The sequence below is a fragment of the Corticium candelabrum genome, chromosome 1 (genome assembly GCF_963422355.1).
Source record: "Corticium candelabrum chromosome 1, ooCorCand1.1, whole genome shotgun sequence".
Taxonomy (NCBI): Eukaryota; Metazoa; Porifera; class Homoscleromorpha; order Homosclerophorida; family Plakinidae; genus Corticium; species Corticium candelabrum.
Genome location: NC_085085.1, coordinates 2,058,220 through 2,072,407, shown reverse-complemented (window position 1 = coordinate 2,072,407; position 14,188 = coordinate 2,058,220). Strand labels below are relative to the sequence as shown.

Here is a 14,188-nt window from a genome sequence, read left to right as displayed (position 1 = left end):
ACAATTACATACTCCGCTATTGTGGTTTTCTAAAAAATAATTTACATTTTATTTTATAATTATGATTATATAGTACATTATTATTTCATCTCATAGATTAACGTTTTTGTGCCTTAGTAATGTCAACAAATAAAATACAATATTTTTCTGAATTAATTAACATCAAAGATTGTGTTTATATCAATAACATTACACCACGTGATCAGCTGCGTGAACGTTCAGCATGACCCTGACGTTGTCGACTGTCCTTCTCTCTCTTCTCGTAGCAACTGCCGTTCAGGCTCAACATATGAAACGAGAACACTCTCTTAGGAAACCCTACTTAGGTTAGCAGTGCGACAATCGTGTTCTTTTCGTCATTTTTTGCGGTTTCTTTCTCTCTTTCTCTCTCTCTGATTTGTCGCTCTGTTTGTGTGTTGAAGCGTCCGGCATGCAGATTCCCAACTGGGATTTTAGCGGCGCGACGATTGTGACGGGAACGTACGTGCGTTTGACGCCCGACAGGCAGAGCAAACAAGGCGTGTTGTGGAATACTGTGGTATGTACAGTTTGTGACGAGTTACTGGTGTGTGTGTCTGTGTCTGTGTCTGTGTGTCTGTGTGCGTGTGTCTGTGTGCATGTGTCTGTCTGTCTTTGTGTCACTGTGTGTGTGTGTGTGTGTGTGTGTGTGTGTGTGTGTGTGTGTGTGTGTGTGTGTGTGTGTGTGTGTGTGTTTGTGAATGTTTGTGTGTGTGTGTGTGTGTGTGTGTGTGTGTGTGTGTGTGTGTGTGTGTGTGTGTGTGTGTGTCATACATCCACGAGAAAGTTTGTTAACCAAGAATCCTTTCAGCATGTGTCATGTCATTGATCCAAATGGATACCTGCTGCACGTCTGTCTGACACTTGTGATACACATCTGAGCAGCCAGATGTAGATAACAAACAGACTGACAAGCGTGATGAACACCAGTGTACAATTATAGACAGAAAGATAGATAAACAGGGCTCCAAAAATAGGTTGTCAAGTCATCATTTGACCAGTTAAATTTACAACTGACGACTAACTTGTAATGTAGGTCATCAAATGACGACCAGCAAACCAAGCCTACTTGTAATGTCTTTCTTGTATGCAGGCTGATAGCTGTACTTACTAAAACATCCACCGTTTTGACGCTAGCATTTCGCATTGGGACATTTGTTGTAGAATGACATGTACACACGTAAATTATACATCAACAGCATAGGTGACAAACTGCTCATATCCCAGATAATGAAACTGGAAGTGGGTGCTTCCTAGAACAATTGCTGGATTTCAGGATTCTGACAGAGTAAAGGCATGAGGTTTGTGACCATCAAGCATGTGAGGAAGTGGAGACAATGGTAAATCTTGTAGATGGAATTAGGTATGATTTAGTAGCAAGAAACAGACAACTTCTGGAAATTATGTGATACGTGGAAGTCTGGTTGAAGCCCCTTCCTCTTCTCCCATTTTTTGACAAAGAGAGGTGGTATGCATTTATTTAGTGGTAAGAAGCACTGATTATCTTGCTAATCAAATTGAATCTGCTAACACTCTCCTGGCAGCCCTAGCTGTCAAATTTATGTAGCCTTGCATGCAGTCCTATGCTCAGAAATCTCAACATCAAAAATCCTCATTTTATAAATAAAATGGCGGTTACACTAAACTCCATGATTGGTGTCAACATGGCATCCTGGACTTGGAAACTTGTCGAATGACGACACTAGTTGGACCAATTTTTGAGCCCTGGTAGATAAACTACCCGACAAACAGACAGACAGACGATGGACAAACAGATCACACACACACACACACACACACACACACACACACACACACACACACACACACACACACACTATCCACATCACAAACTGCCTCATATTCTCACCACTATCATGCAACATAGTCCATTCACGTCAACATAAAACGTCTACATTCTCACATAGCGAGCAAACATGCACAACTGGGAAGTCCAAATTCAGTTCAAAGTCCACGGTTCGGGAAAGACTCTCTTCGGCGATGGTTTTGCATTCTGGTATACGAAAGACAGAAACGAACTCGGTAGTGAAGCCACCATTGGGTGATGTCAAGTTGTGTAATTTTTTTGAAATCTTTAGGTCCCGTGTTTGGTAGTAAAGACTATTTTGCCGGACTTGGAGTGTTCTTTGACACGTATAGCAATCATAATGGAGAGCACTCGGTGAGTAGATTGTGTGTATTGGTGCTGGTCGTGTGACGTCATAGTGTGTGACTGGTGTGTGTGTGTGTGTGTGTGTGTGTGTGTGTGTGTGTGTGTGTGTATGTGTGTAGAGTGTGATGTAATATGATACACAGACAATGAGACAAACCCTTGTTTGGTGGTATGTCGCATTATGGGTGGATGTTGGCATTGCTTGGTGTCAAGAAATTTGTCAATTTGTGTGTGTCAGTTTGTCCTTTTTTGTCTGTCTCTGTCCATCCATCTGTCTGCCTATCTGTTGGTCTGTTTTTCTCTCTTTCTGTCTGTTCATCCATCTGTTTGTCTGTGTGTCTGTCTGTCTATCTCTCTGTCTGTCTGTTCATCCATCTGTCTGTCTATCTGTTTATCTGTCCATCTGTTTGTTTGTCTGTCTGTGTGTTCATCGATCTATAAAGTATTTGTCTGTCTATCTGTCTGTCTGTTGGTCTGAAATTTGGCAGTTGGTCACTTGATGTGTCCTTCAGTCTGTCCTTTTGTCAACATGTATGTCTTGTCTGTCTGTTTGTATGTCCGTTTGCCTGCATGCGAGTATGCTTGCATACTTGCAGGTGTGTGTCACTGTGTGTATACATAATTAATTAATGTTTACACTGCGGCTCTCGTTGTAGCTTATTGTCACTATGTTACAACCACAAAATTCAATCCTTTTTTTAATTTCAGCATCCTCATCCGTACGTTTCTGCTGTTGTGTTCAATGGCAGTCAGAACTACGATCACGACCGAGACGGAACTCACAGCGAACTGGCCGGCTGCCATGTGATACATCTGGTGTCTCTACGGCTGTGGTCATTTCTAGATGGTTGGTTCTGTGTTGCAGGCTCAATTTAGGAACTTGGATACAGACACACACGCGTCTATTATTTATGCTGATCGAACCCTTGTAGTAAGCCTGCTGATTGTGTGTGTTTGAATTGTGTGATGTGTCACATTGTCATTGTCTGTTTGTTTGTCTGTCTGTGTGTATGTCCATCTGTCTGTTTGTCTGTATGTATGTATGTATGTCCGTCTGTCTCTTTGTCTGCCTGTTTGTATGTCTGTCTGTGTGTCTGTCTGTTTGTTTGTCTGTCTGTTTGTATGTCTGTCTATCTGTCTGTTTGTCTATTTGTATGTATGTCTGTTTGTCTGTCTGTTTGTATGTCTGTCTGTCTGTCTGTTTGTCCTTCTGTCTTGTCTCCTGTTTGTCCTTCTGTCTTGTCTCCTGTTTGTCCTTCTGTCTTGTCTCCTGTCGCTCTATTCTGTTGATGTCCCAATATCACAAATCCCCATCTTGTCTGTAGGTCCAACTTGACGTCGACGGCAACTTCGAATGGCAAGAGTGCTTCACAGTCCCAGACGTTGATCTTCCCGCAGGATACTTTTACGGCTTCTCAGCAGCTACTGGAGAACTCGCCGGTAAGCCACAGTAGCAGCAGTAACCGTTGAGTCGTATCTCGTACTGAATGTGTTGCCACTTTGTCAGACAATCACGACATCCTTTCGGTTAAAGTGTACGAACTGGAGGAATCAGAAAACGCGAAAGATGGAGACGCTGAAGGAGACGATGTATGTTGTGTGTGTGTGTGTGTGTGTGTGTGTGTGTGTGTGTGTGTGGTGTGTGACATGTTAGACTTATTTTGTTATAGCCGAACGCGTGGGCAACAGCCCAGCCTGCTGCGAAGAAATCGGCAGCTCCGAGAGGTAATAAAGGTTACTATACAGTCCACATCCAGATGCTTTCTGTCTATCCATCTGTGTGTCTATTTGTGTATTCATCTGTTCAACCATTTGTCTATCTGTCTGTGTGTGTATGTCAATCTGTCTGTGTGTCTATGCCTTTCTACGTATCTGAACGTCTGTGTGTTTATGTGTCTGTCTGTGTTTGTGAGTGCATTTGCCGATGTATCTGTTTGTTTGTTTGTCTGGCAATGTGTGTGTTTTTGTCTGTCATTCTCTCTGTTAGTGTATCTTTGTCTGTCTGTCTGTTCCTGTGTCTGTCTGTGTGCTATCTGTCTGTCTGCTATCTGTCTGTCTGTCTGTCTGTCTGTCTCCCTGTGTGTCTGTCTGTCTGTCTACTCATCATCTCTGCCTGTCACATATCCACCTACCACACAACATCTACCTTCTAACTATCAAGCCTTACACTCACAGCCAGTGAATTCCATTCATCTTCCAATCACAATTCACAGCCCACCATCTCTGTCTAACAGTGTGAGACTTGATAGTTGAGCCACACATTTGCCCTCAAATCAATACATCTAATCAACTGTTTACTCTATCCACAGCTCACATACACGATTCCAAGAAAGACTCGTCCAACAGGATTGTGATAGGAATTGTCGTTGTGTTGGTGGTCGTTGTTCTCGCCGTAGTAGGTTACTTCGCGTACGAGAGCTATCGGCAGTCGAATAGTAAAAGACTGTTTTAGAGTGGTATGGTATGGTAATTGTGATGGCAGTGTGTAGCTCAATGAATTAAGGTTACAGCAGAAGTGATGATGATGACGACAGTAGTGCAGGACACATGTGCAAAATGATTGATATTAATAATTCTATTCTTTTTCTGTGCGATTGCATGTGAGGTCCTTCAGCAGACACTCGATCGTCGATAGTCTGGCATCGAGATGAGTCTGTAGGGCTTGGAACTTCGTGTCGATGTAGGCATACATGCGATCTTCGAGGTCAGCTGACGTGTCGTGTTCATTTGTCGGCGTGTCGTCGGGTCTCATCTCGACGATTTCCTGTTCGTTGAGTCTGTCTCGTGTCTCTTTCTCTTCTCTGAATTGTTTGAAAATTGCGACAAGAGGAGAAATGTCGTCCGGTTCTTCGGTGTGTCTGTCAGGCGACCCGATTTCGATGGCCGCGTTGGAGGGTGAAGAATGAGTGAGCAGTCGGTCCATTCCGCTAGTAGCCAGTGCGGGCACCTGAGACATCATGGACTGAAAGTCTTGTATTGTAGACAACTTATTCTAGTGGATGAAAACAGTGATATACAGAAATTAGTAGGTCTGTATGCATGTGTGTATGCCTGTCTGTGATGTCAGTTTATATGGACGTCTCTCTGTGTGTCTGTCTGGACAACCAAGATAGTTTCCATTCAAATAGGAGGATTTTGAGGAGATCTACTTTTGGTGTCAATCTTCATATGATTCCTAACTTGTCTGGAAATTCTTACATACGCCACTGCATCTCTTCTTTGTTGGCGATGCTGTGCTGATAGCCAGTATATCCCCAGAATAGTGCCAGAAAGTGATAAGCCAACAGACAAGTTTTAGATTGGGAAAAGGTAGTGAAATGTTGATCAGTGTAATTTCAACTTGTATATGGTAAAACTCTCCGAAGCAGCCAATTTGCTACTTTCATTTGTTCACAGGAGCATGGTGCCCTGACCCCATGTAGAGCATAACCACATGAAAGGTGAGAATTATTTTCTCCGGGTACTTCTTTATTTTAATGGGGAATTACTAGAGGGAATTATTTAGAGATATTGATAGTCTTGTTTAGTTCTCTAAATCACTAATAAAATCAATAGCAGCAAGTCGAGTCTTCAAGTCATGCTCTTTGTATTGCCTCTTACGAAGACCTAAAGACGAACAGCCCAGTGGCTTCATAGATCTGCCATACGCATTGCAATGATGTAAAACATAACAACACATACATATAGTGAGTGGAATTGGACACCTGTGTATGTCAACAATGAGACTCATATCAGCATAGCAGAGATATTAGAAAGGGAATTATTCAAGAGGGAATTATTTTGGCGCGGAAATTAGTTGGGTGGGGAATTATTCGGGGACAGTATTGTTGTGAAAAAGTCGGAAACATCAGTGGAAACAATATGGGAACATCCAAGTTATTGGTGAGGAGACAGTAATTCCTCTGCAAGTAACTCACAATTGCCCCTAGCCTACTGCTTGAAGGACCATATAAACAAATATTAAAGTACATAAACAAATAATAAATAACAGAAAATAGATAATAAATACATAAACAAACAAACAATAAATAAAGACTTAACGTCTAATCTAGATTACACCAGCATCTTTGAAGTTGTCATCAAGTCAGTCAAAAATATAACCACAAACTACATCCTTCATACTAGATTTACTGTCACCATTCTACAATTTCTCGGGAATTAATTTTTCCAGAGCGAGAAAGACAGTCAGGCATATCAAATTTCTGTTTTCAGTCTGTTTCCCGTCACAGCCGGTTGCTTCGCACGACAAACTTCATAGAAACCAAACACTTCAAACCTTCTTTGACTTGCGACCTCCTCCTTCCAATCGAAGGCGTTTCGATTTCCCTCCATCCACATGCCGTCGGATGTCATCTTCAGCCTTCCTCCACTCTCGAATCGATTTCGAATCGACGTCGTACTTGCGAGCCGCCATCGTGTTCGAGTTCTCCTTTGCGTAGTCGATGGCAGCGAGTCGCGTCTTCAGATCATGCGGTCTGTTGCGTCTCTTTCTTGAGATTGAAGAACGACAGGAGTGCTGTTGTTGTTCCATTACTGAGCGCGACGTGCGTCGATGCTGAGACAGGGAACTAATGGGGAAGTCCGGGGATGTAAGTTGTGACGGCGTTAGCCATGTGATGACGTAGGTTAATTTCCCTTCTAGAAGTTCTGGGTTAATTAATTAACTTCCGGACAATAAGGTGCATTATGATTTCTTATTCGATATTAATTATTATTAAATATGTGGGATGTTGTTACTATGACAAGGGAGCCATGCAGACAATTGTCCTTTGGCTCCGGGAGCTCCAAGACTCTAATCCCCTCTAGATCTACCACTTTCTCCTGTTGTTAAACTGATACTAGCCTCACGGCGGCAGAGGTACAGACTATTAACTCCAGATTCCTTGATATCATCTTGATGTTGTATGCAATATCAAGGAATCTGGAGCCTAAAAACATTCACATTGACTCCAGGCATTTTTGAATGCCCAAACCCATATGTGGCTCACATTGAATGTATTGCCCGTGTAAACGCCATCATATCTAACCATTGATGTACAGGGACTATGCCATATGCATACAGTGTTCATGGTGACTATCCTGTTCACAGGCGACTTATAATCCTGTTCACCGGGGACTATCTTGTTCACAGGCGACTATCCTGTTTCCGCGACTATTCTGCATGTTCACACTAGCCATATGCATAGTGTTCATGGCGACTATCCTGTTCACAGGCGACTATCCTGTTCACAGGCGACTATCCTGTTCACAGGCGACTACACGTATTCTGTTCACAACAATTATTTGAATTACATCAACAGTAACTTTGCAAAAACATTTATTGTTTGTTTATCCAATCTTTATTTGTAGCCTATCTAATTCAACAAAAAATCTGTCTAGTCTCAAAACCAATTAATTAACGGTGCACTATTTCAAATAAAACTTGTGCACTATATGCTATTGTAGTTGTAAATAACTACTCATTATCTACTTTGATACATCTGTTAAGTTAAAACATAAAAGTATATTTGAGTCAGTCTTCCCATCTAGAGACGTCCAACAGGAATTGTTGGCGATGACCTGGCGGCAGTTATGACATCATTTTTAACACAATAGCCTATGCAACCTCCCACCACACTCAAAACACTAGACTTCTTTTGAATCTGTGTCTAAGATTGATCGATCGATGCATGGCAATTTCTGTGTGATATAGAAATGTATTATAGTATGGTACTCATATGTATGAATTTCTTTCACGCCTGCTGAAGGCATACAGTATCCACAGTTAATAAAGGACATACAGAACTGTACATTTAAAATTTGCACAGAGACACACACAGACACACACAAAATAGATATTATAAAATGTGTTTTTGTTCATTGTATATGAGGAAAATAGTAATGCTAGATCACAGTCTCAATCTCCAATTAATTTCCCTACCCTAGATGACTTGCTGGTGCTTGCTTACAACCATCGATCCCTGTTACTGACGCAATTAACTTACTATGCATTAATTGCATTGTAGTTGCTGTAAATTTACTAGCTTCTTGCAACCACTCGCCAACCTTCTGTCACAGACACTGTACAGTATAGATATCATACTTATCTAGGAATTACGTAATCACACATGGACAATCAGAAAATTATTAGTTGTAATACACACATTCCTGTGAACATTGTCACCTGTGAACAGGATTATAAGTCGCCTGTGAACAGGATAGTCACCATGAACACTATGTATATGGCTAGTATGAACATGCAAAATAGTCGTCGAGAACAGGATAGTCCCCTGTGAACAAGATAGTCCCCCGTGAACAGAATAGTCCACACTATAGCAAGGACTATCTGTTCACTGGGGACTATCCTGTTCACGTGAACAGGATAGTCCTCAGTGAACAGGATAGTCCCCGCTAGGATGGGTTCAAATTGCGTGAACAAGATAGTCCCCGGTGAACAGAATAGGAGCAAATATGAACAGAATAGTCCACGTGAACAGGATAGTCCCTGTGAACAGAATAGTCCCTGTACAATTGGAAACCCCTAATGACCACGCCCCTGGTGCTGGTGCTGCATGATTCCCTAGGCAATGCACAAGCACAATGTGAATACCAATTGACACCACATGCAGTCTAGTAAGCGGGAGCAAACTGATGGAACAAGTGCAACATACTGCATGTGTAGTCAATTAGCATTAACATTGTGCTTATGCATTGACATGATTGCATATCAGAGTACAGTGTACACCACCAACGGCGACTCATGACGTCATCAGTGGGATTTCCACTGGTCAGCCAGACAATATCATAGTGTCAGCAACAAAGTAACTAGAGGATACATTATTTGCATCAAATCGTCACACAGGTTTGCATGAGATCGATTCAATCAATCAAACAACAAAAACAATCTACAGTTTGGGCTTTCGATTGAATGTATTGCCATGTTTCTAGGTGGCAGCGTTCTCAAGATTGGCAAGGAGCACGTTGCATCATCTGCTACATGAAATGGCGTATAGACAAATCAAACACACAGGCCCAGATCCAGGAATTTTTGAAAGAGGGAGCTGACCTAGTAGCAGTTATTTATAGCATTACTAATTTTCTCTTTTCTAACAAAATTATATAAAATTATTGAACCACGCCTATTGGAAAAGAGGGGGTTGAACACGCCTATTGGAAAAGAGGGGGTTGAAACCCCCTGAACCCCCATCTGGATCTGGGCTACACATGTACTGTATGTACAATTTCGATTTGAGTATCTATGCAACATGTTTCTTTGTGTCTCAGTGAAAGGGACTGCTTCATGAGAAGCTTGCCAATATGACGTAATTGTTCTTTTGTGGCATCTCGTTTCTATTATCCTAAATTAAAATGTTATGTCTAGTCTTGCTAGCCACGCCCCTTTCGCCTCGGCCTCCCAGACCCGTGTAGCGCAAATTAAAATCAAAGGGTTTGGGAGGTCAAGGCTAATAACGAGGAAACGTAAAATAATTGGTAACGGCTATGTTAACAGTTTTGGAAAAACTATGTGTTTGTTGTTGACATAGTTCAATCTGGGAGTTGCCGTCAACCGGCAACGCATAATCTAATTAGACTTGCACTCTGCGCATGCGTGTTCGTTTCATTGTGTAATCAAAATGGCGCTCGTCAGTCGGCTCTACAACAGCGTCTTTAGAAGGACTTCGACGTTTTTCCTGGCAGTAGTGACGGGGACTGTAATATTCGAGACGTTTTTCGACACATGGGCCGACGACTTCTGGGAAAAGCGCAACGAAGGGGTAAGAAAGAGCCAGAAAGATCAGATAAAGTTATCCCCACAATACAGGCATTGGGATGTCTAACCGTAAACTTTTAGTGGACAAACAACGACTAAATAGTGCAGACAGAGTGACCATTGGCACTTTAGTAGCCTGTATGTCTTATGGTCACGTGACCAACAGGATTTTTGTATATCACGTGACCAACCTTTTTAGCATAGACAAACTCTAACAAATGGAACACCCTCACAGAACGTTATTCTACGGCAATTTATGAGTCAAGCAATACCTGAGGAATAGACAGATAGATAGATACTTGGTCCATCACGTGACTCTTTGTTTCTCATAACATTTGCCAATAGTTAGCATGCAACTTGTCGTTACTGTACTGTACACTAGTATTCGACATTACACCTCCATGGACTACAATCCAATATGGATCATGAAATGTCGGGTGACGATTTGTATTACATTTAGATGCTGTGGAAGCATATCAAGGACAACTACGAGTCAGCACAGTCAGAAGAGTAGCACGCCGTGTGAAGACTGACATCTAGTAGCATTCTCAGGGACACTTGGCTGCACGCAGTCAACATCTCCTTGAGATTCTATCGCAACCATACGTGCTGTGTACTAACAGTTTTCCGATTGTGTGTATGTATCTTGGATTCTAGTATTCATATATATCTGTAGCAGTGGTGATATCCATGTTCACTCTACTGACAGCTGCCACTTGGTTGTACACACACTGACACTGTATTTGCACCATTTTTTGACCTCCGAAATGTGTCTTGCACCATACATTGTCCTTGAAACTGGATACTCCCTCGTTCTTTCCATACATTTTGCATATTTGGTTGAGACATTGATCGGTGATGTTATCTCGGTTTTCAAACTTGTTTTAACTGTAGAGCATGTTTAGTATGGATTAATATGTGTACTGAGAATACTGAGAATAATAATTATCAGGTCGGGTGCTGGCTTGCTTACTACCGGTCTATGAAAACTGGTACAACCTGTGGCATGGATCGGACCGCCGGCAACTAAACCGACAACCCCGCCAGATTCTTCTGGTGTGGAGGGTGAGTCTGGGCATCCTGCAGAACGAAATAAAAAATCTGTGATGGACCACTCCCAGGTGGTGACCTGTGGCATCACCCAAGGGCGGAGATTAATTAACAAACCTAGCATCCGACCAGCCGCTGCAGTATGACACTGATGCCAGCATGTCTTGGCCTGTCCTTGCCCACTGGACAGCATGAGTGTTGTACACTGAGAAAGTGCATGATACTAGCCAATTACAAAAGCTAGTTTCACGTCATGATTGTGCAAGCAGTTCTATGGTGAATGACGAAGGCAAGAGTTTCCTATAGTATGGAGAAAGCTTATCAAGCCATGCCAAAGCCATGAGCAGTCACAGCTATGTCGCCTGACTGCTTGATGATGATGATGATGAATGAAGCACTAAAGTGCAAACCCTCGGCTGCTAACAGCTTGAATGTAATTAGTCAGAGCCAATAAAGAGCATGGGAAGGGGACTGGACACATTGAGTGGCAGTCACATGTTATGCAGTAGTCATGTGTCACGTGACTGGCCTGCGCTACTGTACCCTAGCGTTTCATGCCTCGAGTAATAAATGTTATGAAATATGCTCAAATGCCTCCATTTTTAGTGTTTGTGATGCTCGTTCCAATGAACAGCTTACTCTCTCAATTCAATGACTAGGAAAGGGTCAGGTACAAATGTATACATCAGACCTGTCTAGAAGGGTCAGCCTTACAGACTAACTTTGAAAACACTGTATTGTCATAGTCTCATGTTACCTACAGTACAACTACTGTATGTGTTAGCTCAGCTACTGTATGTAACACAGAGAGACAGTGTCACACTAACGTCCTGAGGTGAGTTGCAAACGTTTCAGTTTGTCATTCGTGTTTAACCTCTCTCCTCACTTCAAACAACTGACTATGCCGAGTAGTACATACCAAACGTGATAAACAACAAGACTATGACGCCTCTGTGTTTAGCATCTTAGATTAATTATTTAAATTAATTATTAATTAATTAATTTAAAATTAAATTAATTAATTAATTAAGTAATGTTGGCCACATCTAACATGCGCTAAAGTAGGCACAGCTTTCACAACCTCTGCTGTGTTAACTTAATTAAGTCACTGGCAATGATAAGAGACTAACCTGTTGATATTCTTCGACTGATTTCAGCAGTTGTTCGGCTTGTGGTGCAAGTGGCTGACCGGTTGACGTTATGAGAGATCTCACACATGCTAAGTTGAGTCCTTGATGAGATGCATTAGTTCTTGTGCTTTCAACAGTCACAGGTTGAGTGAGTACGACAATGTGTTTTATCAGCACTTTGTTAGTCTCAGGAAATGAGATAAGCTGAAATATAACAATTATAGATTACGATGTGTGAGTGTGGGTGCATGGGTGTGTCAGGGTGTGTGTGCTTGTGTGTGCTTGTGTGTGTTTGCTTGTGTTTGTTTGTGTTTGTTTGTGTGTGTGTGTGTGTTGTGTGTGTGTGTGTGTGTGTGTGTGTGTGTGTGTGTGTGTGTGTGTGTCGGTGCATACGTGCATGTGTGTGCGTGTGTGTGTGTGTGTGCGTGTGTGTGTGTGTGTGTGAGTGTGTGTGTGTGTGTGCATGTGTGTACATCTCCTCACCTTCAATGTAACAGTCGAGGTAATAGGTGTGTCGTGACTAAACTCAACCTTGTAATACACCCCACCGTCTCCCTTCTCTACCACACTCCCTCTCGATGTCCCACAATAGCCTGCAGTCTCACAATGGACTTCAACGACTCTCGCTTGACTGATGATCGCGAATCCAACCAAACAGTTCAAAGTGTTCATCTGGCTTGATTCAGGAGAATAAGATGCAACAGCTCTTGGATTAAAAGAAAGAATACAAGAACGCTGATCATCGTTTTCGTCTGTCTGAAGACAAACACATCTGTCGTTGTCATGGAATTGTGGCTCTTGTAGGTTGTCGGAAGACCTGGAATGAATTACAGAATGATTACTGATGCCAATTAGATGCTGATGCATATAATAAATGAATTTACTTGTACATATATATCAATGGCACACAGACAGACAGATGGCAGCCTAGCTTTTACTGTAATAAGGACATTCTTGGTCAAAATAACAAACTATTATTTTAGCACTGATATTGTATATGAATTGGACAGACCAAAAAACAGACAGACAGACAGACAGACAAACAGACAGACAGACAGACAGACAGACAGACAGACAGATAGACAGAGAGACAGACACTTACAATAAAGGCTATCAGAGCAATTTGCACTAAATGAACTCAGTAGTCTTCTTACTTTAGTGCTAGAGATGTGAGTAGATTATGTGTTCAATAAAATCAGATCGACAGACAGACTGACTGACAGACAGACAGTTTACTTGCTGGCGACCAGATTGTGGTTGCTGAACTTTATGTAACGTAATTAGCATTGGTGTGAGTTGTAGTAATGATTTATGAATATATGTATTAACAGACACACACACACACACACACACACACACACACACACACACACACACACACACACACACACACACACACACACACACACACACGCACACACACACAGAAATCTAGTCCTAGTAAACTCTCGTAGTTACAGAACTTTATATAGTTACCTTGTTAGCATTGTATTATAGATGTATGTTTGAAATAAATGTTATTTGACAGACATACAAACATACATAGAAACACACACACACACATGCGCGCGCGCGCGCACACACACACACACACACACACACACACACACACACACACACACACACACACACACGGACACACACGGACACACAAACCAAGGGAGGCACACAAACAAACAGACAAACAACTGCTAAACAGACTGACAGATAAACGGACAGACCAAATTCCATAGAGACAGACCACTAAGCAAACAAACCTAGACATTCAAAGTGACCGGACAGCAAATGAAAAAAGATAAGCGTGTGTAAGATTTACAAAGATAGACGAAAAGGTACACAGTGCATGTATATGCTACAACAGTCTACCTCAACTCAGTGACGTCATCCAAACATCCACCAACAGATTCCCAATTGCATTGCAACATGAGGAACACGACCACTTAGCGCACGCTAGACTTCTCAAAACGCTTCTCAAACCTATAATTTGAAACGTTGCTCCAATATCCAACACGAAGTCTTCAAGTCAAAAATTCGATGATACATATCAAACATTTAGGTCACGTGACA

At 41.9% G+C, this 14,188-nt stretch overlaps 2 protein-coding genes across 2 annotated transcripts; one reads left to right on the top strand and one right to left on the bottom strand.

The window, feature by feature from the left end:
• Nucleotides 1–199: 199 nt before the first annotated feature.
• On the top strand, nt 200–4,789 carry LOC134179341 (vesicular integral-membrane protein VIP36-like). Its single transcript, XM_062646210.1, has 10 exons — nt 200–326; nt 423–538; nt 1,947–2,061; nt 2,118–2,200; nt 2,900–2,995; nt 3,057–3,122; nt 3,517–3,631; nt 3,699–3,781; nt 3,862–3,916; nt 4,501–4,789. The coding sequence occupies exons 1-10, from the start codon at nt 224–226 to the stop codon at nt 4,641–4,643; spliced, it is 975 nt and encodes a 324-aa protein (XP_062502194.1). The 5' UTR covers nt 200–223; the 3' UTR covers nt 4,644–4,789.
• Nucleotides 4,752–14,138, bottom strand: LOC134179331 (uncharacterized). The gene is made up of 4 exons (XM_062646201.1): nt 13,988–14,138; nt 12,605–12,938; nt 12,122–12,325; nt 4,752–5,183 (listed from the first exon to the last, which is right to left on the bottom strand). The coding sequence occupies exons 1-4, from the start codon at nt 14,044–14,046 to the stop codon at nt 4,767–4,769; spliced, it is 1,014 nt and encodes a 337-aa protein (XP_062502185.1). The 5' UTR covers nt 14,047–14,138; the 3' UTR covers nt 4,752–4,766.
• Nucleotides 14,139–14,188: the final 50 nt, after the last annotated feature.

Bases quoted from the DNA above. Each gene is read 5' to 3' on its own strand.
- LOC134179341 (XM_062646210.1), top strand. From the start codon at position 224: ATGACCCTGACGTTGTCGACTGTCCTTCTCTCTCTTCTCGTAGCAACT. The intron at 2,201-2,899 runs GTGAGTAGATTG...TTTTAATTTCAG, and splicing joins ATCATAATGGAGAGCACTCG to CATCCTCATCCGTACGTTTC. The intron at 3,917-4,500 runs GTAATAAAGGTT...CTCTATCCACAG, and splicing joins GAAATCGGCAGCTCCGAGAG to CTCACATACACGATTCCAAG.
- LOC134179331 (XM_062646201.1), bottom strand. From the start codon at position 14,046: ATGTTGCAATGCAATTGGGAATCTGTTGGTGGATGTTTGGATGACGTC. The intron at 12,939-13,987 runs GTAGACTGTTGT...AATTCATTCCAG, and splicing joins GATGACGTCACTGAGTTGAG to GTCTTCCGACAACCTACAAG. The intron at 12,326-12,604 runs GTGAGGAGATGT...GTTATATTTCAG, and splicing joins CCTCGACTGTTACATTGAAG to CTTATCTCATTTCCTGAGAC.